General features: G+C 48.8%; 10 protein-coding genes across 10 annotated transcripts; 7 read left to right on the forward strand and 3 right to left on the reverse strand.

The window, feature by feature from the left end:
* Positions 1–682: 682 nt before the first annotated feature.
* On the forward strand, positions 683–3871 carry K444DRAFT_645860 (OPT superfamily oligopeptide transporter; the record flags this gene model as incomplete). Its single annotated transcript, XM_024885137.1, has 9 exons — positions 683–685; positions 1108–1243; positions 1368–1744; positions 1797–1992; positions 2039–2151; positions 2201–2904; positions 2954–3179; positions 3234–3313; positions 3475–3871. The coding sequence occupies 9 exons, from the start codon at positions 683–685 to the stop codon at positions 3869–3871; spliced, it is 2232 nt and encodes a 743-aa protein (XP_024731945.1).
* A 1060-nt stretch (positions 3872–4931) lies between these two features.
* Positions 4932–6197, forward strand: K444DRAFT_538168 (FAD/NAD(P)-binding domain-containing protein; the record flags this gene model as incomplete). The annotated part of the gene is made up of 2 exons (XM_024875517.1): positions 4932–5256; positions 5320–6197. 2 exons carry the CDS (start codon positions 4932–4934, stop codon positions 6195–6197), a joined length of 1203 nt encoding a protein of 400 aa, XP_024731946.1.
* Positions 6198–6258: 61 nt separating this feature from the next.
* K444DRAFT_95583 (uncharacterized protein) lies at positions 6259–7458 on the reverse strand. Its single transcript, XM_024888835.1, has 2 exons — positions 7244–7458; positions 6259–7189 (listed from the first exon to the last, which is right to left on the reverse strand). The coding sequence occupies exons 1-2, from the start codon at positions 7269–7271 to the stop codon at positions 6321–6323; spliced, it is 897 nt and encodes a 298-aa protein (XP_024731947.1). The 5' UTR covers positions 7272–7458; the 3' UTR covers positions 6259–6320.
* K444DRAFT_95582 (ras-domain-containing protein) lies at positions 7459–8875 on the reverse strand. The gene is made up of 3 exons (XM_024888834.1): positions 8549–8875; positions 7730–8498; positions 7459–7504 (listed from the first exon to the last, which is right to left on the reverse strand). Exons 1-2 carry the CDS (start codon positions 8612–8614, stop codon positions 7872–7874), a joined length of 693 nt encoding a protein of 230 aa, XP_024731948.1. The 5' UTR covers positions 8615–8875; the 3' UTR covers positions 7459–7504; positions 7730–7871.
* Positions 8876–10248, reverse strand: K444DRAFT_95581 (uncharacterized protein). The gene is made up of 3 exons (XM_024888833.1): positions 9730–10248; positions 9195–9668; positions 8876–9137 (listed from the first exon to the last, which is right to left on the reverse strand). Coding segments are annotated over exons 1-3 (906 nt in total). The 5' UTR covers positions 10161–10248; the 3' UTR covers positions 8876–9136.
* An 824-nt stretch (positions 10249–11072) lies between these two features.
* Positions 11073–13118, forward strand: K444DRAFT_596869 (alpha/beta-hydrolase; the record flags this gene model as incomplete). Its single annotated transcript, XM_024878458.1, has 3 exons — positions 11073–11960; positions 12007–12256; positions 12306–13118. The coding sequence occupies exons 1-3, from the start codon at positions 11272–11274 to the stop codon at positions 13116–13118; spliced, it is 1752 nt and encodes a 583-aa protein (XP_024731950.1). The 5' UTR covers positions 11073–11271.
* An 819-nt stretch (positions 13119–13937) lies between these two features.
* Positions 13938–15117, forward strand: K444DRAFT_95669 (uncharacterized protein). The gene is made up of 2 exons (XM_024888836.1): positions 13938–14190; positions 14319–15117. Exons 1-2 carry the CDS (start codon positions 14167–14169, stop codon positions 14871–14873), a joined length of 579 nt encoding a protein of 192 aa, XP_024731951.1. The 5' UTR covers positions 13938–14166; the 3' UTR covers positions 14874–15117.
* A 5553-nt stretch (positions 15118–20670) lies between these two features.
* Positions 20671–21727, forward strand: K444DRAFT_538124 (class II peroxidase; the record flags this gene model as incomplete). The annotated part of the gene is made up of 2 exons (XM_024875515.1): positions 20671–20780; positions 20863–21727. The coding sequence occupies 2 exons, from the start codon at positions 20671–20673 to the stop codon at positions 21725–21727; spliced, it is 975 nt and encodes a 324-aa protein (XP_024731952.1).
* A 743-nt stretch (positions 21728–22470) lies between these two features.
* Positions 22471–23347, forward strand: K444DRAFT_617481 (uncharacterized protein). Its single transcript, XM_024881135.1, has 3 exons — positions 22471–22589; positions 22642–22705; positions 22760–23347. The coding sequence occupies exons 1-3, from the start codon at positions 22485–22487 to the stop codon at positions 23263–23265; spliced, it is 675 nt and encodes a 224-aa protein (XP_024731953.1). The 5' UTR covers positions 22471–22484; the 3' UTR covers positions 23266–23347.
* Positions 23348–26000: 2653 nt separating this feature from the next.
* On the forward strand, positions 26001–27916 carry K444DRAFT_482799 (kinase-like protein; the record flags this gene model as incomplete). Its single annotated transcript, XM_024873036.1, has 2 exons — positions 26001–27318; positions 27369–27916. Coding segments are annotated over 2 exons (1866 nt in total), but the record flags the coding sequence as incomplete, so codon positions are not given.

The following is a 27916-nucleotide window of genomic DNA, read 5'->3' on the forward strand; positions in this document are numbered from 1 at the left end:
ATTAATACAGATAAGGAAAGGTCCTGTCCAGCACGACATTTTGGAAGCATTCTCCACTCTATGCATATGTTTTATTTCCTGCTCCTCGGGAATAGTGATGGTGTTCTGCTTTGCAATCCCTCTTGTACTGTGGTCTCTGTGTACGCAGTACAGAGCTTCAATCTTCGCGAGGCAAAGGTGGGACAATCGTCGATTCTACCTGGCTCCAAGATCAGCAATGCACTTGCCTGCGAGAGATAAGGCTGAACGTGATAACCAAGCAGTAGAGCGCATTTCCTATTCGTCCAAGATCTCATAGCTTTTGAGTTTGCAACGTTACCCTGATTCTTAGGATGTATGCCAAGCTGGCTCGGGTTCAGCTTTCCGTAATGCAGAGCGAGCAAGAATGATGAGTGGAAGCAAAAGACTTGCTCGATGCAGCACAGTCTGCAATATCACGACCCCGCTCGAGCTTCCTGTCCGGACAGCCTTATTTATTCTCGGATTATCCTCACCGTTGTTGTCGAAATAGGAAGGTAGCGGCGCTCCCTGTCAACGTCCAGCAATTTAGCTCCTCCTGTTTCGCTCGCGGGGGTGTTGCCCGCGAAGTCAATCTCTCACTCGAATACAGCGAAAACGCTGGAGTGAGTGGTACGAGATCGGGGTATCTCAATACCCCGAACACTGGCAATCTGCACTCGCCATGGTGAGGAGGATTCAATCTAGGACCCGACTGGGTCAGATGGGGGAGGCATGCTCATGTAGCAAACCACCGGAGCTCCGCTCTGTCCTGAGTTATAATGCCAGCTCCCTCTAATCCTTCCAGGAATTCTAAAAGAACACAAACAGTTGGACGAGTCGGTGAATTTTGTCATTTTATTCTTTTGAAACACCTCGTTCAAGATGGATTCCAGAATTCCAGGACAGGCAGGCGCACCACTTGGTGGTGATCCAGCACTTGCCTTCAACACCAGCCACTCCACGGGTGTGGAGGCACTTGAAGAACTTGGTGTCCACGATGTCTCTGAGCGGAAACCCCACATTCCTGACGAGAAAGATGAAAAGGGGCTGGCGGACGATATTCGATATGTGCCTGCTGATGAGGAATCCCAACCTACGATTGGGAAGGGGATGACGGCTTCTGAGAAGGTTGACAATATGGAAGAAATAGCGTTGTATGCTTTGCATGTTGATGATGATCCTTCGCTCAATCCGTGGACTTTTCGAACTTGGTTGTATGTTTATTCCCTTTTAACTTTTCACTGTTTGTTTTCAGCATATGGACGCCAACTTTTCCGGCGGTAATTGAGATAGAGCTGACATTTTCATAGTCTTGGTAAATCGAACCTCACAGATTGACTTCAACCGCAGATTCTAACGCCTCGCAGGCCTCGGACTATCATGTTTCTCTTCCGTACTAGCCACCATCTACCAGTTCAAGCCCCAAGGAATCGTCCTATCCGCAACCTTCCTCTGCGTCATCAGCTATGTGCTAGCTATGGTCATGGACTACATTCCAAAGAAAGGATTCATTGGCAGGTGGTTCAATCCCCATCCATTTAACCACAAAGAACATGCCGCCATTCTCATCATGTCATCGACCGCCGCTCACTCAGCTATGGCTGCCGAAGTCATTGCAGTCCAGCGTCTCTGGTATACCAAGATTCCAAATGCGGCAGTGTGCATCTTCTTGATTTTCTCGTCTCAGGTCTTGGGATATGGAATTGCTGGCTTGATGAGGAAGATCATTGTGTATCCAACCAAGGTACACCCTCAGCAGAATTTGTCAAGAATGTTTGCTGATCACAAACGAAAAGTTCTTCTACCCCGCCAATCTACCAATCATGTCTCTTCTTGAAACTCTGCATCGAAAGAAGAAGGGAGAAACAAAACCCCAGCTCAAGATTTTCTACTGGGCTTTCGCGCTTATATTCGTGTGGGAAGTGGTGCCTGAATATATGATGCCCATACTTACTGGAGTCAATATTTTCTGCTTGGCAAAGAGGAACAGCAGTAAGTGACTCTACGCCTGAACACCGCTCATGCTAAGCCTAGAAAGTGGTCTTCACGAACATCTTTGGTGGCGCGAATGGTAACGAGGGACTTGGGTTCTTGTCCCTCTGCTTCGATTTCCAGTATATTGGAAGCAGTGCATTATATCTCCCTTTGAAGGTACCCTTGCCTCGAGCCAAACTTTTCAAGCCCAGCTGATTATTGCTAGACTCAATTCAACACTCTTATCGGATATATACTTAACTTGGCGGTCTTCCTGGGTATCTTCTACGGGAACATTTGGCGAGCTAGAGACTTCCCATTCCTCTCGCAGCTCCTTTTCTCCCCTGCGTCAAACTCCAGCGGCTATATCACCTTCAACCAAACCGCTGTTTTGGATGCCAATGGGAGACTGGACGAGGGGTTACTCACAGCCGAGGGCGGAGCACCCTACATGGCAGCAACATTCGCTGCCTACGTCCTGACACAGAACATGGCCATCACAGCCACTTTCACGCACCTGATCCTCTACAACTGGGACGATCTCCACAGCGCATTCTCATTCATGTCCTTCGGCAGCCTGAAAAACATCGCCAAGCCTTCCTTTTGGATGTTCTGGAAAGCGACCGAGCCGACGGAAGAAGACATCAGCGAGATGGACCCACATTACAGACTCATGCTAAGGTACAAAGATGCTCCCGACTGGTGGTACGGATTGGTGTTCCTTGTATCCGGTATTGTGGGCTTGATTTGTATCTATGAAGCGGATTCCGGCATGTCTTGGTGGGCGTTCATTATTGCTATCTTCCTGGCTTCTATCTTGATTCTTTTCACGGGTGCCCAAGCTGGTCTTACTGGATTTAGCTTGCCTGTTCAGCCAATTATCCAGATGATCGGAGCTTATCTTGAGCCTGGCAATCCATTGACAAATATGTTCGTTTTCCTTTCTTATGCTTCGAAGCGTCTTTACTGACTTTTGAAGGTATTTCACGCTCTTCGGCTACAACACGGTCGGTCAAGGATTGCTGCTCTTGCGAGATCTGAAGCTGGGCCAATACGCTAAGTTGAGCCCTCGATGCACATTTACCATGCAGATGGTAGGAACATTAGTTGGGTCGGTCCTGAACTACATCATCACACTCACCATCACGCAAAACCAAAGAGAAATCCTGCTCTCTATAGAAGGCACCCATATCTGGTCCGGCGCCGTAAGTCTCCCTCTCCTATCACCCTACGGCTTGAACTGACACCACTCACCTCAGGGTCTGCAATCCTTCAACACCCAAGCAATAACCTGGGGTGGCCTCGCAAAGCAAATGTACTCCTGGGGCAGCACATATCAGTAAGCCTCAAGCTCTTCATCGTTTGTTGTTTCACCCTATGAGAGCTCAGAGCACGCGCGCTTCAGCGGAGCGGGCATGCGCATTTAACGTGGAAGTTTTTCTCCTCAACTCTGAGCTCACTCTAGAAATTCGGGAAACTTCAATGCTAATTCCACGGCAGATGGGTTCCCCTCGGCCTCGTAATCGGCTTCTTCGCGCCCCTCCCCGCCTACTTCCTGCACCGCCTCTTCCCCAAACTCGGCCTCAACCACCTGAACATGTCGATCATCTGCTGGCACATCGGATGGCTGGTAACTGGCATCAACTCCGCCATCATTTCCTTCTTCCTCGTCGCTTTCTGGAGCCAGCATTATCTGAGAAGATATAAGCCGGAATGGTTTCTGAAGTTTAATTATGTGCTTTGTGCAGGTCTGGATGGTGGCACCCAGGTCGTGGTTTTTATTATGACGTTTGTTTTCTTTGGCGCGAGTGGGAAGGCGATTCCATTTCCAGATTATTGGGGGAATAATGTGGAGGGAAATATTGATTATTGTATGGTGGATCCGGCGAATGGATAGTTGCAGTTGCACAGCCATTGGGATTTTTGCTTCCCCGACAGATATTCTCCTATTTACCGATAGAAGTTGGGTTAGTTCTATTAAATCTGGCTTTTACTCTTTGAATTTGCACATGCTTATGCGGCCCCTGGTTTATCTTTTTATAAATTTTAAGCAAGCTTTAAGCTTCTACTTAATTGTGGGAGCGAAGATGACACAAGCGAGCCTCGTTCCCCTATTCGTACCGAGCTCTTCCCGAAGCAGGTCTATGGTTTGCTTGATGGGGCAACTAATGAGTCTGTTATCTTGTTTGATTTTGTTCATTACTCGGCTCCTCGCTTGAAGTTTATGTAATGTACGATAAAGGGGCAACAAAAAGGGGAGATCATGATAGTCACGTGATTGGGTCAGTCTCTAACGTTTCTTTTCTTAACTTATCGGGGCGAGTAGCGTTCCTCCGCAGCCATGTACCTTAAGGATATCTCTCGAATTGCTCAAAGAATGTTGCGGTGGCTTGAAGGGTAATGTCTGCTATTGACAAGGCGTGACTTCTGGGAATTTGAAGCATCCGATTCTTTCCGAGGAAACATCACTTCCCGCTTCTCATCCTAGACTATGCACTTATGAGCATATAAAGCGAATATGAAAATATTTCTTACAGGACATGCCCCATTTTAATTTCGCGACGCTCAAAGCAATAGTCGGCGGGGCTCGGAAATATCTACGTACAGTAAGTATAACGTGTCCCTCGCGAAATAGAAATCGCCGAATGGAGTCATCGGTTTACAACATCGCCGCTCGGAAAGCACTCAGTCACGGGACTTTGTTACGCCGATCTTACAAGGTTGAAGCCTAGAATTTCTTCAGAAGCATAAAGTCTCAGCCTTTCCCTTCAAGTTATTGTCGTCAAGAAAATCAAGATTTATATATCCACCAAACTGTGTTCTCCACCCAAGCTCTTTCCTTAAAACCCAACCAACTCCTTCTATAACAAGCCCATTCTCAACACTCTTTCATCAAAGAAGGCTATTTCCATCCAATCAACACCACCTTTCTCTTCCCAAATTCCCAACCATCCACCATGTCCTCTCCCCACATCCTCATAATCGGCGGCGGAATAGGCGGCCTCGCCTTGGCTCAAGGCCTCAAAAATCACTCCATCCCATTCACGCTCTTCGAGCGCGACCCCTCCCCCTCCACGCGAGCCCAAGGCTACCGCATTCGCATCGCTGGAATTGGGGCCCAAGGACTGCATTCCTGTCTCGACGACGAGCTGTGGTCACTTTACCAGCGGACATGCGCTGAAAGTAAAGGAATGGGAGTGAAAATGAATGCTATTGATGGGGGCAAGGTGCCAATTTTCAGACCGGGTGGACCGGGGGGGCCAGGGGGTCCAAGGGGTCCTGGTGGGCCGCTTGGTGAGGGACCGAGAGGAGGGCTGGCCGAGGATCCCAAGTGGCATGGCAAAGCTGATAGGACGACGCTGCGGGCTCTACTCCTTCTCGGTATAGAAGGGAACGTAAAGTTTGGGAAATCATTCGCAAGATATGAAGTCACTGAAAATGGAGTAACGGCCTTTTTCAGCGACGGAACGAGCGAGAATGGGACGTTGCTCGTTGGAGCAGAGGGTGTGGCTTCAGTTGTCAGGAAACAGCTCTTGCCGTATCATCGATATGTTGATACTGGCTCTCGTGTCCTGTACGGCAAGACGCTCATCACGCCTGAACTCGAGGAGCGCTTCGCGCCTGAAGTAATGCAGGGTGGTATCACGGTTATCCAGGACTCTGCGCCTCTGACGTTGTTCCTGGAGCCCACTCGTTTCGCAAATGATAACTCGATCGAGTCTCAGGGGCGGATTACAAAGACTGAGGATTACGTGTATTGGGTTCTTGGTGGAAGCGCCGATAACATGGGTCTTTCCGACTCTAAATTCCATTCCCTCAATGACAAAGAGGCAGCGAATTTGACGGTGAAATTGACAGAGAAATGGCTCCCTTCTTTTCGCTGCTTGTTGGAGCTCCAAACCACTTCACAGTGCGCACCTCTTCGCCTCATCTCAGCTAAGCCAGAGAGGCCGGAGTGGAAACCTTCTGCACGCGTGACGCTGCTGGGCGATGCCGCTCATGCGATGATGCCTGCTGGTGGTTCTGGGGCAGCGTGTGCTTTGGGCGACGCTGCGTTGTTGCTGAAGTTGATTGTTGAGGAGGGCGTGAGCGAGGAGACGATGGAGAAGTATATTGATGGGATGTGGCAATATTCATTGCCGGCTATTCAGCAAAGTGCCATGGCAGCACAGGGGTTGTTGGGATTCAAGGGGTGGGATGATGCGAAGGAGATCAATCTTTGATCAAGGTACTCGTGGCTTGGTGTTTGTTTGATACCCTCTCTGCTCATTAGATAGTACAAAAAGCTGAACATTGGCGACTTAAATGGTTCCACTATCTTAGGGCAAGGTCTTGTGTTTGGACGTTTAGACCCATTCCCAATTCCAACGAGAATCCCAGAGGTACCGTCTCAGCCTCCTCGGGGTGGTGGACGGGATAAAGCCGATTGTATTGGTATCACGCGCCAGATATTGGATGCTCTGCAAGGGCCATCTGGGATGTTGTTCCTTGAACTTGGCACACTCTTTCTTCTCCGCAGCGATGAAGTGTTGCAAATCCTCATGGTCGTATATGGTTGGGATGACATCCTCCCGGGATGTGTCCTGTCGAGATGTGTCCATGATCAAAATCGTAGTGAGGCCGAGGAGGAGAGCAAGATATTCTTGATTTCCGCTCTCTGGGTTCCAGAAAATCTCGTCGACAAGGACAGTTTTGAAAAGGTTGAGAGGAGTATGATACCGTTGGCATAGTTTATCCATCCGGTCGTGCAATTCGACGTGAGCAAGGTTGACAGCGTGTCCCGTGAACTCGTAGTTGAACCAGAGAATATCAACAGAGGGATCGCAATAGAATGATTTGGATTTGGACTCCTGGTGTTCTGTAAGGGTGTAATGCCGAAGTGTATGCTGTCTAGATTCGTGACAGACGAAGAGAGCTACGGGCGAAAACCACTGCTGAGGTATCTGTTCCTGTTCCGTGTGGATGGAGTGCTTGCTGGAGAAGTTTCCTAAGATGCATAGGGAGAAAGTAGGGTCACCGTGCTCGTGCTCGTGCTCGTTATCGCTATCTTCGACGCTGGCTGCGTCACGGCCATGGCTACCCACTTCAATCAACCGAGGTCCCGGCCACGTGTGCTGCCAAATCCTTTCTCGCAACTCGATGGGGAGCTTGGAGAATTGGTGGAAAATATCAGCATGATGGAGGCGTATTTCGGCGTCATCCTGAGAAATAGGAACTGCAAGTTATCCATTAGCCTTGAGAAGGTAGGCCGAGCAAGAGAGCATCTTGCCTCCTTTAGACGATTCGAGTAACGCCATGCCCCGAATTTGTTGCTTGTTAATAACAAATCTGACGAAAACGGGCGTTTAAATCATTGCAAGAACATTGAGAAGCCAAGTCAAATAATCGTTGGGGTGCAGCCTTAATCTAGGCAAGTTGGTGGTACTTTGGTTGGGCACGAAGTCGCGCCCGACTTCAGTTGCGGATCGGTCAGGCGCCCGCCTTTCGGAAAGGGCGAGACTAAAATTGGCAGAGAAATCAAGCTCTAGGACTAGAAGGGACAAGTCAGCTGAGCCCTCGTCAAATGCATTAATTGACACCCAAAACTTGACCATAGAAAGGAAAACGAGAACCGAAACATCTGTAGGAAAGCGGGGGCTCAAGTTTTATCTTATTGGACTCAATTGTTGAGAACAGCGTTCTTCAAGATTATACTCCCACAATGAAAAGATATTATGAGGATGGGGTTTGGTTGTAGGCTGAATGTAATACTCACTTCAGTCAGACTGCCTTATTCAAAGGGAACCTCTGGCATAGGCGATCTCCCGGAAGTCCCAGACTAGGAGAATGGCCGTGAGGTTATGGGGCCAAGCAGTAGCATCATTGACGTCTTTCCCCGGTCCTCTCCTTGCAAGCAATCATGGTCTTCTGCCTCGATTTCTTCTCCTTATAATGTCGAAAAGCGAAATTGCTCGCTTAGGACCCTCCTGGGGAAACTTGTCCTCGCGCTGGGACTCGCGCTGTGTCTGTACGGCATTCTGCAATCGCTGTCGGCGTAACATCCTCACAGGGTCGTAGAAGGTCTTCTCAACATTGATACAATTCTTTGCTGAAGCCTCTAGAAACGCACATCCAAGTTCCCTCGCCAATGCCTGCCCTTCCTCTTTCGATACTTCTCGTTCGGCCAACCGATCGCAATTGTGACCAACCAACATAACCGGAAAGTCGAGGGGGTTGAGTTGCAGTTCGATGTCCTCCTCGTGTTTGGATAGCGAGTCGTGTGTTAGTGTCGTCGACCCTTTGATTCTTCGAACCTGGTCGTGAAAACTTTTGATACGGGTAAAAGAAGATCGATCGTCAATAGAATAGACCAACACGAAGCCTTCGCCATCCCTGATCCATTGATCCCGCAGAGCGGTGTACTCCTCTTGGCCAGTTGTATCGAGGATTTCTAGCATGCAGAGTTGCCCATCGATGACAGCTTGTTTTCGATATGAATCCTCAATGGTGGGGTCGTATATATCAACGAATTGGTGGAGGGCAAACTGGAGAGTGTGTTAGCAAATTCACCAAAATTCAGCTCGACAAAACTAACTTGCATAATCAGCCCTGTTTTTCCTACATTCCCGTCTCCAAGCACAACTAACTTATACAACACCATCTTGCCGGACCGACCAGCGCGCGGGGGCCGCGTAGGGACTTGGGGCCGAGGAGCAACTTGTGCTGGACGCTGGGGAGGCGGTTTTAAGAACTTGGGAATCCAAGGTGTGCTTTTTTGATGAGGTTTCTTGAGTTCCTTCTTGGATTCTGATTTGGGTATTTTTGTTTCGAGAGATATTAGATCTTGTCGACGTCTTCTTCTCCCGGTAGGTGGGCGACCTGTATCTTGATTTTCATCTTTTCTTGGTGGGTTCGGCCGCAAAGAAGCAATCAAATTGTGTTCCGTCGTCCTATTTTTTCCTTCCTCGGCTTTTGTCTCAGTTACGCGCGGGAAGTATGTATCAGAATTGGGAATTGACACGGGTGGTCCCTCTGGGTTTGTATTCGTCTCCGCAGGAAACAGTTGTGCTTGTAATATCGTAACCTCGGCCGTGGTAATACATGCCTCAAGTATAATCGGATGCTGGTCGACGATGCCGCGAACCGGGGGGTCGTATGAGGGGATACGTGAAGTAGAAGACTCTCTGGCTAGAGATTTAATCTCGTCTTCTGCAAATGGTTGCGGAGGCAGAGTATTATACCATTTGTTGTTGTATATCTCATTTAGATATAAGGGCAGAGCGATCGCTGATAACGTAGAGACCTCGGATAAACTCAATCCAGTAAATATCGACCACGCGTGGCTTCTTACGGCAGAACTCGTGAATGATACGTCCGACTTGAATCGTTCTGTTCTTCTATATACTCTGGAGGTTCCGAGGTCGACTTCAAATCCGGTTCGATATCCTGCACAACCTTCAGTTGGCAAATTAGATCCATGAGAAACATTTTCCACCGTGCTAAACTCTAATTGAGAGGATTGCTCAGTGTGTGTTTCTCCCTCTGGAAAGTTTGGCATGCTGCCATTTCTGAAACAATACGTAATCACACTTCCGGTCTCAAAATTCTCCTCAATACTCTGTAGTCGTAATGAGATGTCGTGATTACTTCGCAAAAGCTGTTCGACAAGACTTTGGAGTGTCTCTCGAGATTGTTCCGCTTCTAAATCTGACTCGCTGGTGAATAGATTAGCAACCAAGAATCGCATAATTCGCAACTGAATTCTTGCCAACTTACCATTGAGCGATGTTCAACATCAGAGACAAGGAGGATTTGTGACGTTCCAGTCGTAGCATAATACTAGTTACTACATCTTCTTTCCAAAGAGTCGTCAAGCGTGAGGTAATTGGCAGTCTTCCCTTGTCTTTTGCAATTGATGTAACCAGAACCTCAAGTTCAGAGAAGGTCAGTACAGCTTCGGTTAAGATCGCAACAAGCTGTTCGACTCGGATCATGGATATGCGTCTTCTTGGCGCTGAGTTTATTCCAAGAAGGAAAGATTGTACCGCCGAAAGACATATCTCAAGCTCTCTGACTTGGGAAACCATTTGATCCATCATCCGTGGCGCTTCGCCAATGCTCTTCTTCACTGCCAAAAGGAGAACGACAACTCTTCCCGCCGAGCCCAAGAGTCCCACTAGGGAGGTCGCGACATTTATCGGATCCATCTTGATGGAGAACAGCTACATCATCCGCTTGGGACAAATCCGAGAATGTTTAGCACAGGAAAAGACGAAATAGACGACAGGGCTTCGAGTCGTGGGAGATCACCGCTCAAATTTGATTTTGGGGGTCCGACTGCGCGCCGGACGCCACCAACCCCCCAGCCCCACCAAGCACCTCGTCAACCTCCTCCTGCACGTCTCACGATGAACAACCTAGAACAATCGAATCCTCGCAAGACCAGTGAAATCAAGCCAGATAAATACTTGCTGAATAGTCGGAAATAAAGGATGTTCTCAACAGATCGAATACGTAAGAACGGAAGGAAAGGGCCATTGGCAAACGATTCGGCAATCTCGAATCGGGACATTCGAGAGGGGCCATCTGTGATATTGTTGTAGGAAACACAACAGGGCTGGATGTCTCTCACTCGAGCATACTACACTTTCATCCCTTTGCTTAATAAGATGGAATCAAGATGGAACTTTCACCGAGAAGAAGCCTTCAAGTGTTCGGGGTTCCATTTGGCTTCGCCCTGTCACAGGCAACTCCCAGGGCTCTTCCGCCTCGCCATTGGATCAGATTCTTAGATATCTAGCCAATGAGACGCCCAATCATGCATGACTAGCCGTTTGAACGGCTTGGTGCAGACAAAGGCGGCTAGCAGCCGGGCCTCCGTGAGGCGGGTCTTTGGGAGACTGCATGATCCTGCGCAAGAGAACGAATTAACACATGATGGTTCCCGGATGCAGAGACACTGCGTGCAGCCTGCGAGGATGCTGCCTGTGGTTCGCTCTTCCCCAGTCTTAGCCTGCAGGAAGTGGCGCCCCACACCCCTGGAAATAGCAACGAGGCGGAGTCCTCGACGAATCGTCATCAATCAGCCGACCTGGAGAGCCTGGGGAGGCTTCCCTGAGGTGCTCTCGCCTTTGACTTGGTCGTATGAAACAAAACCATTGCGTCCCTCGAACCTTCACTTGAATCGCTCTACACTTCACTACTTCAACAGCCCGATACTGTCGTTGTGTTGGACCTGCAATGAAGAGAGGAGAGCGGCGATAACCGCTCCGCGGACGTTGGATCAAGCCAGGACCACAGAACCTCAACCCACAAGCGATGGCGATCTTCGGCAGATCCAAGAAGAGCAAGCCGACCACAACTCGGCCTCCGCCTCAATCGAACTACACCCCAGAGCCTTCGAACGCAGTTATCTCGAATCCGAATTGGGCATATGTCAAACAAAGACCCAACAACCCGTACGGCAATGGCTTTGGGGCACAATCACAAAGCTGGCTGATCGCCCCCGTTCCTCCTCAATACCAGCCCGTCTTCGTCTCGCAACCTCCTCCTCAACCGTCAAAATTATACAAGGGTGGCGGGAATCTCAGCACGCTCAAGTTGGCCTCTGTAGTCAATCTGCTGTCAGGAGATGTACCGAATAGCATTCCGGGAGCACAATACTTTAACAATGGAATTCCTCTTTACGCGCAAGGCGCTCAGTATATTACCCAAGGAGTGGCCCTCTGCGACATGATATCTTCGAAGCTCGATGCTGTCATCACATCTATCGATGGGGAGAGGTTTAGTGGAGACGAGAGGGAATTGGCGGTCTTCACACCCCCTCAGCCAATGTGGCAGCAGGAGCAACAAGAGAGTGGTTACACGGAGAGGGGACTTGGGAAGGGCAAATCGAAAGGCATGGTTAACAACTCCGTGTCTTCGGCTCTCACAAGTACGAACTACTTTGCAAAGGTCAACCTGTACGCCAATTCACGGCTGCCTTTGGACCTGCCTCCAATGAAACTGTAAGTAATACCACTCTGTAGTGAACCCTCCACTAATTGATAATAGATACATCCCTACCTTCCCTCTACTCTGCTTAGCAGCCCAATACTCCGAACGTGTGTATATAAAACCCAGGGGTCAAGAAAGGGAGACGCATGTGGACTCGGATTGGAGAATGGGGACCAAGGCTATGGTCATCAAATCGTTGCCCATGGATGACATGAATACGATTGTATTTGCAATCAGAGGGACGCAGACCTTCATGGACTGGGCTGTCAACCTCAGATCAGCTCCTGTGGCGCCGACAGGGTTTTTGGTTGGAAGGCTCTAATCACGTGATATCACATCAGCTGACTTGAGTTCAGGATGACCCTGGAAATCTCTGTCATGCTGGATTTCTCACTGTAGCAAAGAAGATGATCAAGCCAGTTGCTGCAAGGCTTCGACATCTACTGGAGGAAGACCCCGGACGATCAAAATGTTCGCTCCTCATCACGGGACACTCAGCTGGTGGAGCCGTTGCGGCTCTCCTATATTCTCACATGCTTTCCACAAGCAGAGAAACGGAGTCTGAGCTCAACATCCTTACTGGTTGCTTCAGGCGCGTCCATTGCATAAGCTTCGGCGCTCCTCCGGTTTCTCTCCTCCCTCTCGCGAAGCCAAATAATCCTGCACTCAAAAAGTCGCTGTTCTATTCCTTCGTCAATGAGGGAGATCCGGTCCCACGAGCGGATAAGGCTTATATCAAATCACTTCTGGATCTCTACTCGACGCCAGCGCCGGGCCAATCATGTCCTCTGACATCCGGTCTCGGCAAATCAAGCAGCTCACTAGCTGTCAACAAACCCGGCAAATCAAGCAGCTCCCTCGCTGTCAGCAAGAAACCAAAGAAGTCCAAGAACGCTCCCGAATATTCAGACGCACCCGTCTGGCCAGTGCCAGAATCAGCATTAAGTAATGCCGGACGAATCATCCTCCTTCGAAGCGTCGAAAGATATGAGAACCGAGGCAAGAAGAAAGAGGTCCATGAACGGATGAACGAAGGCGTCGTGGCGCAGATTGTCACTGATGATTTGCTTCGTGGCGTTATTTGGGGTGATCCGGTGTGCCATATGATGGCGTTGTATTCGCGGCGCATTGAGGTTTTGGCTACGAATGCGGTGACGGGTCGGTCGTAGTTGCCGAATATTGGGAGCATGATTGAAACTGAGGGACGGCGCTTGTTTAGTATACCCATTATTATTTGTTTCATGAACGAGATTGAGATTTTACGAGTCATGAGGAATGAAGAGTTTCAAGTCAGTTGTTCCGAGTTTGTTCACTGTGATCTGTATGCATCCCAAATGGCAAGTGCCAACTACCATTCTTTCCAGCCCTTGTTTACGATCCTGGTTTGAAATTGCTATAAGATCATGTCTTCTGCACACGACAATATGTTCTCGTACCTTTTGAACTTGCACTCTTTGCGATTCCCATGTGTTCTGCGAGAAGTGAAACATGTTGCTCGTCAACATGTACGTTCTGGCGAGTGCCAAAAGAGAGTGTCATTCCCTTATAAGCACTATCATCAGGTTATGGGGGACCAAAGCAGATATTTCTGCTCTTTCCAGATAGTTTAAGAACTTTCGACCCCGTGTTGACTTGAAGCATCGTGTGGGTGCAAACCAAAGTGGTTTTCGCAACCGGAGCCATGGCCGCCATTCTGGGCCTGAAACAAGTCCCGTTTCGTCGAGCAAATCGTTGTCGCATTTCCCATAATTTCAAATTTGTCAAGAACAGAATGAAGAACACGATTGGATCCCATCGGATATTATTTTGATGGACAACTTCTGTTCGACCAATGATAGCCCGAGGACTTTGGCGAGGAAGAGATTACTAAGCGAGCTAGTTATTTCAGTCGTGCGGACCGTAGGCGACGACAACCTTCTCGACCACAACGACATCAATACCCATCCATATACGAAGTTCCATCATCATCATCGAATACGCAAGCTATATGGCCATGAAATGAGGAATTGATCGGCGCGGTTTATGGCCCAGGATACCATGACTTCAGCGCGAGAAGACAAAGATGTTCGCAACCACGGTGCCATCAATGCCCATGTATCTGCCATCAGTGCCCACGCATCGTTACGAAGTTCTGCGATCATCGAATATGCAAGATATATGGCAAACGATTCCATGAAGTAAGCGGCTGAAGTTAAAGGGATAAATGCAGGTTTTGTGATGGTTGAAGCGAAATGCACTGGAGTGAGTGATGCTTTACCGCGGCGACGACGACATCAAACTCCATGCGCCGACGCCAAGTTCCATCATCACCGAATACGCGGACTTCACGGCCACGAATCGGGATAATACTCCGCTGAATTTAAAGGCAGGTACGCTTGGCAGGTGATGGCCACTGGAGACGGCCGAAGCGAAATGCATCAAGGTCGACAGCAAGAAAGAACAACGGACCAGCCCCGATGGAAGTACCAACAACGAGCAATGTCGATGCCGACGAGTGTTTCTTGCTGTCAACGAGCGCTGATTTCGAGTTTGTCAGGCTCCGAAAGGCTCAGCAATGCAATAAAGCTAGTCAAAATGTTGTTCTACAGAAGATCGGTGATCCGAATGCTTTGCCTTTCATTCACATCACGCTCGTTTTTATGCAACATATTTTCAAAGCGATATATTCAAGCTGCACGATACGACAAACCGCTATTTCAGCAAACCCCGATATGCTGCAAGCATGTGGTCTTCGAAACATTGCGAGCGTTATCCTTACAGTTCATTTCAATATCCTGGAATCAGCCTTGCTCACTACTTGCAAGCGCAGTACCTCCTCGGCACTCCTCCTCACTGCTCTCCTTCCGCCTCAGTGTTGGGCTCGCAAGTGCTTCGAGAACACTTCGAGAGCGTCCCCAATGACTCCATGCAAGTTGTGTGTATAGGCTGTACCATTGTCGGGTGAATCCTGGGTCGAGGACGCGGGGTGGAGGAGACCGAGTTCGACGTCAGAATCTGGCCCACCGAAGGTTGGTAGGTGGTCATTTCCTGCTGGAGGCGGACATGATGGTTAGAAAGGCCAGAGTTCATAGTATAGACAGGCAAAAATTTGAAAACAAATACCTCTCATTGCGTTGTTGTATCTTCTAGTAGCCCATATGGCACCGCCGCCCAAAAGCGTAGCCGTGAGGCCAAACACTACGTTCAGGATATCGCTGGTTGCAACTAGTGAAGCGAATAAATTTTAGTCCATGCAATGTAAAGAATTTAACGAATGCCTTGAGAAGTCTTACCCATTGCTCTAAAATTATAGAGTTGTGACTGTCAGTCGTGGGGTTTGGACCGTGGGAAAGGATGAGCACCAGGTTGCGGACCGCGGAAGGACGAGGGACGAGCGTCTGGTTTGCGTTAAGGCGGATTTCGATCACCGTATTACCTGATAAGTTCGCCTACCCTGGCACAGACGCCGCTCTGTTGATCCGCCGCAGGCTCGGCAATGATACCTGAGGTATCAATACCCCCCTGGTACCACTTGGTATTGGTAGGATCAATCCGTTTTGTTCCAGTATTGATTCTGAGCGATAAATTTGCTAAGTATCTTATGTAGTAAATTTATATATAGAGGTACTTTCCTTTGCGAGAGGGGTCAGATAGCTAAGGGGTAAGAACACCAAAAAGTGGGACTTTTTTAAAGTCGTTAAAAAAATTATAAAAATATCTAAAACCATTAAAGCGATATTCTTAATTATAATGCTATTCTTACTTTTTTAATTAAAGGCAATAAGTATAATAAGAATCGTAGTTAAAGGGGTTGGACAGGGGGGTCCTTGATTCTCGCTTAGGATCGATTCTGGTATCAATACGGTTCAATACCCGAAATTAGGTATCATTGCCGAGCCTGGGCATCACGGCTACGGTCAGCGAGTCGTGCCTTGACGCAACGACATTGATATCCTCTTTCGCGCCTAAATCTTAATTCAAATGTCCGGCTTTCTGCGTTGCGACTCTCCAACACAGATACTTTGCACCGTATCATCTCATTCCATACACACCAAAAGCTGACAATAACATTTCCATTACCCATACATGACCACCCGATTTCGAGACACGCAAGCCACCTTCTGGGCCTTTCCACCCTGCACTGAACCCAATAAGTGCCCCTAGCATTGCTGGAGAATATGCAATGACTTACTGCCGATTGTTTCTTTCTCATGCAATTTGGTACCTCGCCATGAAGTGCAAGAAGGAGAGTCGAAGCTCGCTCTAGTTGCAGAAGCTGAGCCTCAGGTGCCTCGTTGCCATAACATCTGGCTATATCCCGCTCTGAACCTCTTTTCGCGATACACCTCTTTTCCATTCTCCCACACGAATGCCTATTATTGAACAGAGGTCACTTTATTAAGATCCTTTTGGCATATCTTTTTATTCTCTTAATATCTTCGCATTATAAATTCCTTCGCAGAACTCTCTCTGCCTAAAAATCTGAAGGATGTTCTACTATCAAACCAACACCCCACTGATTGCGCTGTACTTCGACGACATACATCTAAGTATGCTCTGCCAGCACGCATGGGCCGCCGTAGAATCCAAGAAGATTCACTTGACTCAGGCAGAGTAGTAGCAGTGCTTTTTTGGCTTGTTTCGGAGAACAGTTTCCAGCTTTCCTCTTTTGCAACCGCTTCCTTATCTTCTTTGGTCTTGTGGGACACTTCACTTAGCTCGAACAAGAGGAACTTGAAAGCCTGCTACTGAAAGGGAAACTTGCGCCTCGATAAACAGTTGCAAATAAAGATTGCGAGATCATTTATAAATGTGTACAAATTTTGGAAGAGAACTTAATTCCTTTAAGTCCAGTCCTGATTCGGGAGTAGTTGATAATGATACCTCGTTTAGGGGACTTCACACTTCATCAACGAGCCAGCCCTCGAAGCTGGATTCTGCCTTCTGTACTTGGTGAGCTCAGTTAATTCGTCCTAGACTAGGCGGGAAATCGGGTTTTAGTGCGACAAGAACAGGTTAATTTGGATTATTGGAATGGCATTGTTAAGTTTTTCATGTGACAGTATTTACCCTCGAAATTTGTACGTCCAACTTCAACCTCGGAGACCTTCCCACCTCCTCGAAATGGGCCTTTCTAGCGGTCAGCCGTTGGAAGATACTCAGCGTGGTCTGGCTAGCCGAATGCTTCGAGCATTGTATCGAGGACCAGCGGCGTCGCCTTGGTGCTCCTTGTGAAGTTGTGTCGTCTTATCCAGCGGCGCGGCCCTCCTTAGCTGGACAGGTGCATCGTCCCTTGTTTCTGTTGCCTACTGTGCCGAGATCAATGACCTATCATTTTCCACCGAACATCGATTTCGTGGAGCCGGTAACTTGAAGCTGTCACCGAGTACTCGAGTACGGCATATTCGAGATGAAGCGGCGTCACGCATAGCAGATCTCTTGGGACTTTTTGCAACCTTGCTACTAACAAGACATAAATACACCAGAGCCGTGCAACACTGTCCTCCTACTGAACCTCCATCCCAGGGACGTGGAGGTTACCTTACGCAATGCTTCGCCGGTACCACCATCCTTTCCCACACCCATCATTTTGACCCTACAACAAAGTCGATATTACCACGAGAGCTTCCCCAAATACTTTCAGCACATTTTGTCTACAAATTTCAGCATCTAGAGCTGGGGTTTGAGTCATGAGGTCCTGGGATTCGTCTTCGTGCGTGGTAGGAATCGGTGAGGCATTCTCGATGAGACCAAATTCGACATCGGAGACTCGCGCGCATTCTATATATATATGTTAAAAATACGACAGTTGGAAAGACGAGCCTTTAAAGTAGTGGGATTTGCCAAATGAAAAGACGTACCTGTTGTCTTGTTGTGGTACCTTCGAGCTGCCCAGATTGTAGCCCAAATACCTCCCATAGCCAAAACTGCACCTAAGGCGCCCATTATGGTGTTCGTAATGTCGACAGCTCAATAATAGTTAGTAAAGAAAAATAGTGATGAACTTCTGCAACGGTTACGAAAGAACCTGCCCATTGTGATTGATTATTCCAACTGTGTTGTTGTTTGGGAGGAGGAAGACGAGGAAAATTCAGTAATGGTTCCGTAGGAGGTCTGTAGGCTGGTTCAAAGCAGCCAATTAAAGTCCAACAAGGAAGTTCAAAGCAGCCAATTAGAGTCCAACAAGGAACCTAGGATGTGCATCGGGATGATTGAGCAATGAGTAGCGGGGCCTGGAAACACAGAAAGCTCGCCGCACAGCACAGTGCTGAGATCTGTGAAGCAAAGCGCCGAAGAAGTAAGAGCGTTTAATTCCAACTCTGCCACGTGACGTTTGCTCTTGGGCCACACTCTACTCTTTCTACACCCCTCTCAAATTCACCAGGGGCCGCATAAATAGGTGCAAATGCAAAGAGTAAAAGCCGGATTTTCTCTCGTTAAGAGAGTATATCAGGCCCCCCCCCCCCAGTAACGAAGCTGCGCAAGAGAAAGTATTCTTTTAAAAGAGGACTTAGTTAGCAAAGAGTATTTAATCTTGGGGAGACCCCCCAAAACCCCCCTTTATGGAAAGGAGGCAGTAGGGTAAGGCAAAAGTAGTCTTTAATCTTAGGGGGAGAAACCCTAAATCCCCCCTTAAGACTGCAGCGCCCGGTCAAATAATACTCCGGGTCATGTGATGAGGCTTTTTCACAGTCACGTGAACAATCTGCCATACCAGCCCCCCACCTCGTGTAAACAAAAGCTTCGTTTTGACAAGTCAAAATCTTGCTTTTAATGAACGACTCCAATATATGGCTCGCTTTTTGACGTTAACTTCCTAGCTGCAGCATAGAGTTTGGATGATCCACTGAGACAGTCGACGATCACTGGCCCAAGAGCCAGCTTCCAGTTACGCCACCGTGTGAGACGATCGAATGAATGGCAAGCTTTGGAGTTACCTGCAGCAGTTGTTTGCGCAAGTCAAAATCTCTCCAGTCAGTCTGTAATCGATGGATTGCGGATCCTGACATAGCCATCATAGATGATCCATCAATACTTGATCGGACCCCCACATCTCAGGATGAAGGAAATCTTCACTTCGAAGATAATGAAAGTTCAGGAATTAGGTTCAAGAAATGATTTCAACCCATCCAGGGTATTATGGGAAGTAAGAAGTTGCTTTCCTGAAGATTCACCTCGAATCGTCCATGCCAGCATCGTGTCCCAGTACGAAGGCGCCTGGGCGCACCGAATCGAAATCCGTCCATTTTCGCCTAAGGCAAGGAACACCAAAATCTCTAGTTTTTTTAAAATTGCGCATCGTAGCACTATCAAGTTCGAATACTTTAAATTAAGCTTTATGTAATAGAAAAGAAGTCAAAGTAACTTTTGTTATGGTTTCGTGGTTCTAAACTTTTAGGGAGTTTTATTACGATTTTTTAAAGGTGAGGGAATGATTTTCAAAACTCTCGCTTAGCGAAACGGACGGTTTTCCATTCGGCGCGCCTTCGTAAGGCCGCAAGGCTGAGGACTGACGAAAGTACCTTCAGGGTGCTGGGTTTGTTATTACACCATTTTCGCGCTTGGCTACTGTTTCTCTTGCTCGGCTAACTATAATTCTCATCCACTTGTTTGACGTGATGGTTGAGCATGCTAAAGAGGAGAGGCTGTCCTTCACGCACTAATCGTTCGGTGGTTCTCACCTCCAGCCAGCTTAGCACGCCTTGTAAGTAAGGGATAGCGATACGCACAGAACAGCGATACGCAAATCGCACCAAAATTTGTATAGGCAAATCGGACAGATCTGCATTATAACAACGCCTTAATTTTTTAGTCTTAAAATTTACTAAGCTAAAGGGCCTACGCCTCGGGATCAATTCCCAACACTTAGACACTGTTTTAATACGTTGCGTTGTGAGAATTCAAAGGGAGAAAAAGGGCGAATTTTGGGGGGTGCCACCAAAATCTCAGATTTCGTATCGCTATCCCTCACCTGCGAAGGCGACGGGCATTGAAAATCGTCCATTTGCAGAGTGCGCGCGAGAATACCAAAATTACCTTGTGCGGAAAGTCGCACTAATCCCCAACGCAACGCCCAAAACTTTCTACAAGAGGCTTATACAACAGAAAAATAGTACGTTAATCTTTTCCAAGAATTTTATAACGATTAAATTTGGGGAGAAATTGCGGGACATTTATAATAGCGCAGCCCCAGGACTTCCCAAATTTTCGCTTAGTGAATTAGACAAATTTTAATGCCCGCCGCCTTCGTACAAGGCGTGCGAAGCGGGTCGGAGGTGAGAACCACCAAACAATCACCACAGGTATGCGGGATTAGTCAGCTCCGAGCTCTAGAGCTCGGACGCGGCTCGACTTTAATCCGACCCATGCCTGGGAAATGTCAACCCACGCCTGTCGATGCAGATCCGACCTCGGTTCTTCAAAGCGCGCCCCAACTTTCTTGAGACGATAACACTCATTTCGATCACAAGCTTCATGAATCATCAAAGACCCACCATGCCTCTCGAACCACTTTTCAACAAATTACTGCACGGTAAGGTATGAACCACCAGCTAACCTTGCCGCGAGCCGAGGCATCACGTTTCTTTTTGCAACTGCGTTCCGGGTTTTTTTTTGCTCTAATTGTCGATTTCACACGCCATCGCACGTTTCTCTCTCTCCTCTCTTTTCCTTTCTCTCATAGATTTCTCGTTTCATAGACTGGTTGGTGGATTTCTCTTCTTTGAGAAACAGGTAGACAAAATGAATGAAAAGGGAAACTTCGCCGCCGTTCGAAAGGACATTGCCAAGCTGCTGCATCAGCCTGAGTATGATGATGGCAGCGCAGGGCCGGTTCTGGTTCGCCTTGCCTGGTACGTCTTTCATTTGGGTCTTCACCTTACAATTCCAATTATCAACTTCAGCACCGCGCCACAGGTACTGACAACATCGCAGGCACTCATCAGGAACATACGACGCCGCAACAGATACAGGCGGTTCCAACGGAGCTGGAATGCGATATGAACACGAAGGTGGCGACCCCGCGAACGCAGGCCTACAACACGCCCGAGTCTTTCTCGAGCCCGTCAAGGCTGCACACCCATGGATAACCTACGCGGATCTCTGGACATTGGCAGGCGTTGTGGCAATCAAGGAGATGGGTGGCCCTTCAATTCCATGGCAAGGAGGGCGAACAGATTTTGTGGATGACAGCAAACTTCCCCCACACGGACGACTCCCAGATGGCGCAAAGGGCTCAGATCATCTTCGCTGGATATTTTATCGTATGGGGTTCAATGACCAGGAAATTGTGGCATTGTCAGGTGCGCATAGTCTAGGGAGATGCCACAGTGATCGGTCTGGCTTTGAAGGGGCGTGGGTAAACAATCCTACGAGGTTTTCTAATCAATACTTCCGGCTTTTGCTTTCATTGCAATGGAAGAAGAAGACGTTGAAGAATGGAGTCGAACAGTTCGTCAACTATGATGAAGACTCGGAGACAGAGCTCATGATGCTGCCGACCGACATTGCTCTCACCCAGGACAGAGAATTTAAGCCATGGGTGGAGCTGTATGCTCGGGACAAAGACAGATTCTTCGATGATTTTTCGAAGGTGTTCGCGAAGTTGGTTGAATTGGGCATTCAGAGGGACGAGAATGGGGTGGCGACGAATACGGATAATGAGAATGGTGGATATCATGCCGCACCGAAGAAGAAGTCGACGGCAGGAAGCCCGGCGAAGAGTACAGATGATGATGTTGGTCCGAGTGAGAGTGAGCCTTTGAAGGAGGGGAATAAAGCTTTCAGAGCGAGGCTGTAGAAAAATGTACCAATATCAGAGGCTGCGTGAGGTTATTAGACAGACATAGACTAGACTTTAGAGGTAGATCATAGATTGCTTTTTGCCATAGCCCTCGTTCGTTCGAGTCGCCCAATTCATTCTCGACTTTCTGGTGGAAACAAACAGGCAAGTGCCACCCACGCTCCTTCCCAACTTTTCCGCCAGCCCACAACCTCATTTCTGCAAGTTCGGGAAACTTTCCATTCATCACGCTCCCTAAACTCCCTTCTTTTTTATCAACCCTCATTCCTATACCCTGAAAATGCGCTTCTTTACCCGCTCGGCAGATCTTGAAGCGCAGGCACCGAATCGCATCCGATCAAGGTCCCGCACACGTTCCCAATCAATAGCACAACCAAGCTCACCTCAAACACCACGGCTGCGCTCGCGCACTCGCTCAGCATCAACAGCTCAGCCTAGACAAGAAATGTCAACCTCGCCACTTCCCTCCGCACCACTCTCAAAAGCTTCAACTACCAAGACAATCGAGACTCCAATACCTCCGACCCCCGTCTTCTCGAAACCAGCAATTCTATACGACAATCCTCTCCTCGCAACGGAAGGTTTCAAAACTGCTCCCACAAGTCCACTTACCAGGGCGCGCCAGACTGCTTCAGAAAAGAAGGAAACATCAATCTTACCAGAAGAGGGTGAAAAGGTTGATGAGAAGAAACAGGCGTTGTTGAACAAGTACGATCCAGGCGAGATGGTGATTCCCGTCCCGCAGATCAGCGATATGAATCTGCATCGTCGGATGGTGCGGACGTTTTACCTGGATAATTTGTTATGGGCGACCGCTAGATTACAAAGACATGTGTGGGTGGCGGCGAGTGAAGAGGAGGTGTATAAAGACCGTAGCTCATCCCCCCTTCAAACGCAAAGAGGGAGGGAAGCTGATCTTGCCAGTATGGACGGCTGAGAGACGGGATAGACTTCACGAGGATTTGCTGCGGTACAGTAAGTTCTTCAAATATCTGGGTGTAGGGGAGGGGAAGGCTGATCAAGCGCCAGCGCAAGCAGTGAAATCCTTCGAGTACTGGAAAACGAGCATGATGCAAACCGTCGACCTCGTCACGCCTCCGAATTACGATACCTACGGCCGCACCCTCGCCATGCTCGAATGCGCATCCCATCATGAATGGGACCCTTCCGCCTTGGCCACGATAAAGTCCATTTCCAACACCCTGTTCAAAGACCTCGCAGACTTCTCTCGAACCCAAGCTCCCGCCCACCTCCAGCGCGCCGACCGTCTCAACGCCAAATGCCGAAAACGAGGGTTGCTGAATCGTATGGCGATGTCGACGTTTGGGGGCCTTACGCTGATTGTGCCAATGTTGATTATGGTGCTGGACCCCAGGAAGCTGGTGTCCGTAGTTACGACGAGCGTTTTTACGCTAGCTGTTGGGTTGACCTTGGCGATTTGGATGAATGAAGCGGAGAGTAAGGATATGATTGCGGCTACGGCGGCGTATGCGGCTGTTTTGGTGGTGTTTGTGGGGGCAGGGACAACTGTTTGAGATGGGGAGAGGATGAAAAAGGTGTGGGGTTAGGAGTAGGATAGACGAGTTTAGGAAGTGTGCTATTGAAACCGATCACTGGTGGATGAAAGTTGTATGATGATTCCCTAAGTGATTCGAAAGATATGGCCTCCGCTTTACCACTAAAACCACGTTTAATCCGCCTAGCGGGGCCACCTTAAGGTTCTCACTCGCGCAAGGCTGGTCTCGTGCATGCGAGATTTGCTTTTTGGAGAACATGTCCGGTGCTGCTTGAAGGAATGTCGCGGTGATCCACGGGCGCACTGCAATTTTAGTGTCCTTGAAGAAGATCGATTCATCAGTGATTGGACCCATTTGGCTACATGAGAGCGCACTGCAATTTTAGCGCCTAAGAAGAGGATCACGACTCGTTCAATTTAAGCGAAGATGATCCCTTTTACTTAATCAAGGTCATTTGCTCCCCTTTCCGCAAAAGACTTGCGATTTGTAAGAGGCATTTGAATTTTATAGTGAAAAGGCTCTAAGATGTGCCCAGGATCGATGTGCCAGAAAAGTAGGGGAGTCGGGCTTTGAAGCCAACGAAAAGGGGCTCGCGTAAATTTAGTCGACCCCCTTTACCTCTTCCTACTCCGAACCCATGCGAGGCAAAGCTTCCTGACGCAATGGGTGGAAGGAGCGAAATTGGAAGTAGTCTTAGTGATGCGTGGTTGCCTTGTCAGGCTTCAGAGTCTGCTTTGCTAGTTTCTCTCACCATTCCCCACCCTTTCAACCCCTCTTGATTGCAGCCATTTTCTCAATGGTCTGCTGTTAGGGTGCCATTTTAAGATGAGGTCAGACGCGATTTGCAACAAAGCTTAAGAGCCAAGGAGTTGACGTGATTATTAAAACGCGATCCGATATGCAACACAGCCGCGTTCTTGAAAAAGCAGAAAGCCGAAAGCAGAACTCCCTCAAATAATCATACAGATGTTATCAATTATCCAGACAACTGTGATTGGGAAATATGGTCTCCCGTGAATTCAAGTGAGAAATCCCCACCCCCGGCCCCAATTCGTTGAAGGATGACTTCCCACCTTGAGTTGTGTTGCACGTTGGGCGGATCTTTTCGACGCAAGGGGGTTCTTCAGAGCGAATGAAATCCCTCTCAAGGTTTTAAACTCCCAAAGGAAGGAGTATTTTGAAACCTCATGGCGGTGGTGTGCAATACAAACAGCTTTGGGGGACGTCAGCTAATCTATGTCACTTCAAGACTGGTCCCAAAAAAACAACTGGTACGGAATAAATCTTTCCCCCTCAGGTGACGAGTGGCTCTCGAGAGGTTTGTTTTGTTGCACATCTGACATTGCTTAGATTTGTGAGATGTGCAACATATCTATTTTTAGAAGAGGGGTTCCCAGGAAACCCTGGGACTGAACATGTGACTTGAGTTTGAGCAGAAAGGGCTTGCGAAGAAAGACTGCCGACTAAATATACCCTAAGAATGGCCGACAAAGTGGGTGGTTGGGATATAAGTAAAGTTGAAACATCGGAAGCAGTGTGAGGCTTTGCTTGATCATGAACTCGCACTCTCTCGAGGAGTAGCGGCTCGTGAGATCCACGTGACCGGCCTCGGCAAGATTATCCCGCATGCAGCCTAGTAAGGTTCCGGCTCCGGGTACCTGAGATTGGCTCACACTGTCAGCCATTCACAGCTACGTGTCTTCCCTCGTGCCGTGTTCGGTCGTGGACGATGATACGAGATACATCATGAATCATGATTCATGATTCATCCAACAGCGCAAATATGTCAAGTGCTGTCATGATGATCAGATTCGAAGGGGTGCTTCCCAATCTGGATATAATGAACCACTATTAATGGGCTGAAAAGGCCGAGACTTCACGCCGCGTCAGATAGTGAGGTGTTGGGTACCCAAGCTTGGGCTGTTTAGTGCTCCGAGGCTATTTCAGGCTGGCTGGAGCGTAGCCTCGTAAGCGGCATCCAGCTGCGGGAAGCCCAGAGCGATTTAATTGAAGAGGAAGTCAAGTTGAGCTTTTAGTACTATGGTAGAATGTCCGAGAGATAAAGGACAAAAGGCATGATGGTCTAAAATAAATAATAACATTTGACGGATAGGATGTGCGCTTATTGACGGCAGCCTTTATTTCTCGGGTCCCAGTGCTTGGCGGTCGAAATTAACCCTCGCTAAAATGCGTCCCTCATTGGTGTCGACGCCGTCTGGTAACGTTCCGTCTTGCCCTCCTCTCTTCCGTGTCCCCCTCTAGAGCTCGACATCACTCCCACATCCTTCTCCATGTGGCTGCCCGCCAGTAACAATCAGTCTCGCTGGACCATGTCGAGATAGGTGGTACAGCGGGCAGATTGGCACTCCGTGCATGTATATCTCCCCGAATAGAAACACCGTCGGGCTAGGTGCGCCAATAAATGGTTGCTGTGCCCCCGCGTCATGTCCGACTTCGATCCCAAAACACCCACATCGCGAACTCACGAAAGCAACAATGTGCCGCCGCCAGAGTCTTCGTCAGTTGACGGGAGGGTTGCTGCTGCTGCTGCTGCGATGAATGAGCAGAATCGGAGGGGGGATTCAACTATTCCAGTGTCATTTCCACTCGCGCAGGCGCCAGACTCCACCTCGATATTCATATCGAACACGACAGCACCGTCGCCCCCCCCAAATCCTTCTGCCAACTCCTCTCTCCTTACTCCTCTCCATACCGCATCCCGCCTTCCTCCTTTCGATTCCCCGATTCAATACTCGAGCCCTCTGAGCGCGGGGTTGCGGATACAGACCGATATTATCCCTGGATATACTGTCACGGAAGCGAGCGCAAATACCACAGGACGAAGCCCGAGTGAGTCAACCAGGATACCTTCGAAGTCTACATCGTTCGGTTTGGATCGAACACCAAGCATAAAGAACGTCTTCGCGACCAGTGTAGGCAGCAGTTCGAACTTTGGCTCGGCCCCCAACTCTGCCTTATCTTCGCCAATGCTGAATGCTATGGCAGATGTGACTCCGCTCCCCTCACCGCTTATGACCGGAGATTCCCCCGGCCCTTGGAAGCAACTCACTTCTCGACCAGCCTCACGCGAACTCATGATCCCCATAACCGCAGACTCGGCCCTCGTTACGGCGAATGGCGAGTCCATATCTGCCGCCATTGCGAACCAGTCGAAACGGAGGGCATACCATGGGCTAATGGCGACTCCAAACGAGTCCGGGCTACAGATAAACAAGGAGAAGAACGCAGAAGAACATGGGAGGAACCGCAGCATCAGTGAGTATATACCTGAAGCTATCCAGGTGCCAAAACCGCGGCAGATCACTGTCTCAGGCTCCCATGCGCCGATTGATGCAACTCCGGACTCAGCTACGGATATGCATATGCGGAGGGAACCACATTTGGCTGTACAAAGGGGACTGGCTCCGATTCCAACACCACCAACTCCGCCATCGAGTAGGACCGGAGCAGAAAGTAGTGACAGTGACTCATCTTTATCTACTGCAAACTTACCCCGACTACACAAAAAGTCTCGACATGAGTACTTCGAGGCGTATACTCCAGGAGACTCCAAGAAGAGGAGATGGCGAGCCTTGAAACTGTTAGGGCAAGGCACTTTCAGCAAAGTCATGCTGGCAACAAGTCAAGTGCCTGAAGAAGATAACCGGATCGACGAGAATGATGTTTTCAGGGAACGGATGGATGGGATTCTTACGCCTGTTCAAGAGAGCAGAATCGACAGAAAGAAACTAGTGGCAGTCAAGATCTGTGAGCATGGACCAAAGGGAGGAGCTTCGGAAGAACGAGTTGAGATGTCACTGAAGCGAGAACTGGAGATCATGAAAACGATACACCATCCTTCACTGGTCCATCTCAAGGCATGGAATATCGAGGAAACACGTGCTATTTTGGTACTGAGTTATTGTCCTGGCGGAGATCTTTTTCAAGTGGCAAGCGAGCACCGGAATCTGCTTGTTCCCTCACTGCTGAGGAGGATGTTCTCTGAGTTAGTAGCGGCCGTTCAATATCTGCACGATCGTCATATCGTGCACCGAGACATCAAACTTGAGAGTATGTATTATGGTTGTTTGAATGTTTACTGCTGATCACTTGAATGCTAGACGTCCTTGTCAACCTCCCACAGCACGAACTGTCCCGTCAGCAGGACTGGATTACATATCCATATTCAATCGTCACTCTCACTGATCTGGGTCTTTCCCGACGTGTTGCAGATGACGAAAAACTGACGACGCGCTGTGGATCCGACGATTACGCTGCGCCGGAAGTAATTATGGGGCAACCGTACGACGGCAGAGCAACAGACGCCTGGTCACTCGGAGTTCTTCTTTACGCATTACTAGAAAGCAGATTACCGTTCGATCCTAATCCGGGAATGTCAGAAGGACATAAACAACGAAGTCGCACTTCTCACCGAATAGCGAGAGTGGAATGGCGGTGGATCGAATATGCTGGCGAAGAAGGGGATCACGAAGGCGATCCTGAGAAGTTCAGCGAACGAGGCCTGGAAGGCGCAATGCTCGTTACCGAAGGACTTCTCAAGCGAGCACGGAGCCGATGGGCTCTCGAGAAAGTCGCAGAGCAGGAATGGGTTAGCGGAGGTATCAATATTGAAGGCGGAATCAAATTCCGGGAAGAAGATACACCCGAG

This window comes from Hyaloscypha bicolor, assembly GCF_002865645.1.
Source record: "Hyaloscypha bicolor E unplaced genomic scaffold K444scaffold_126, whole genome shotgun sequence".
Lineage (NCBI taxonomy): Eukaryota > Fungi > Ascomycota > Leotiomycetes > Helotiales > Hyaloscyphaceae > Hyaloscypha > Hyaloscypha bicolor.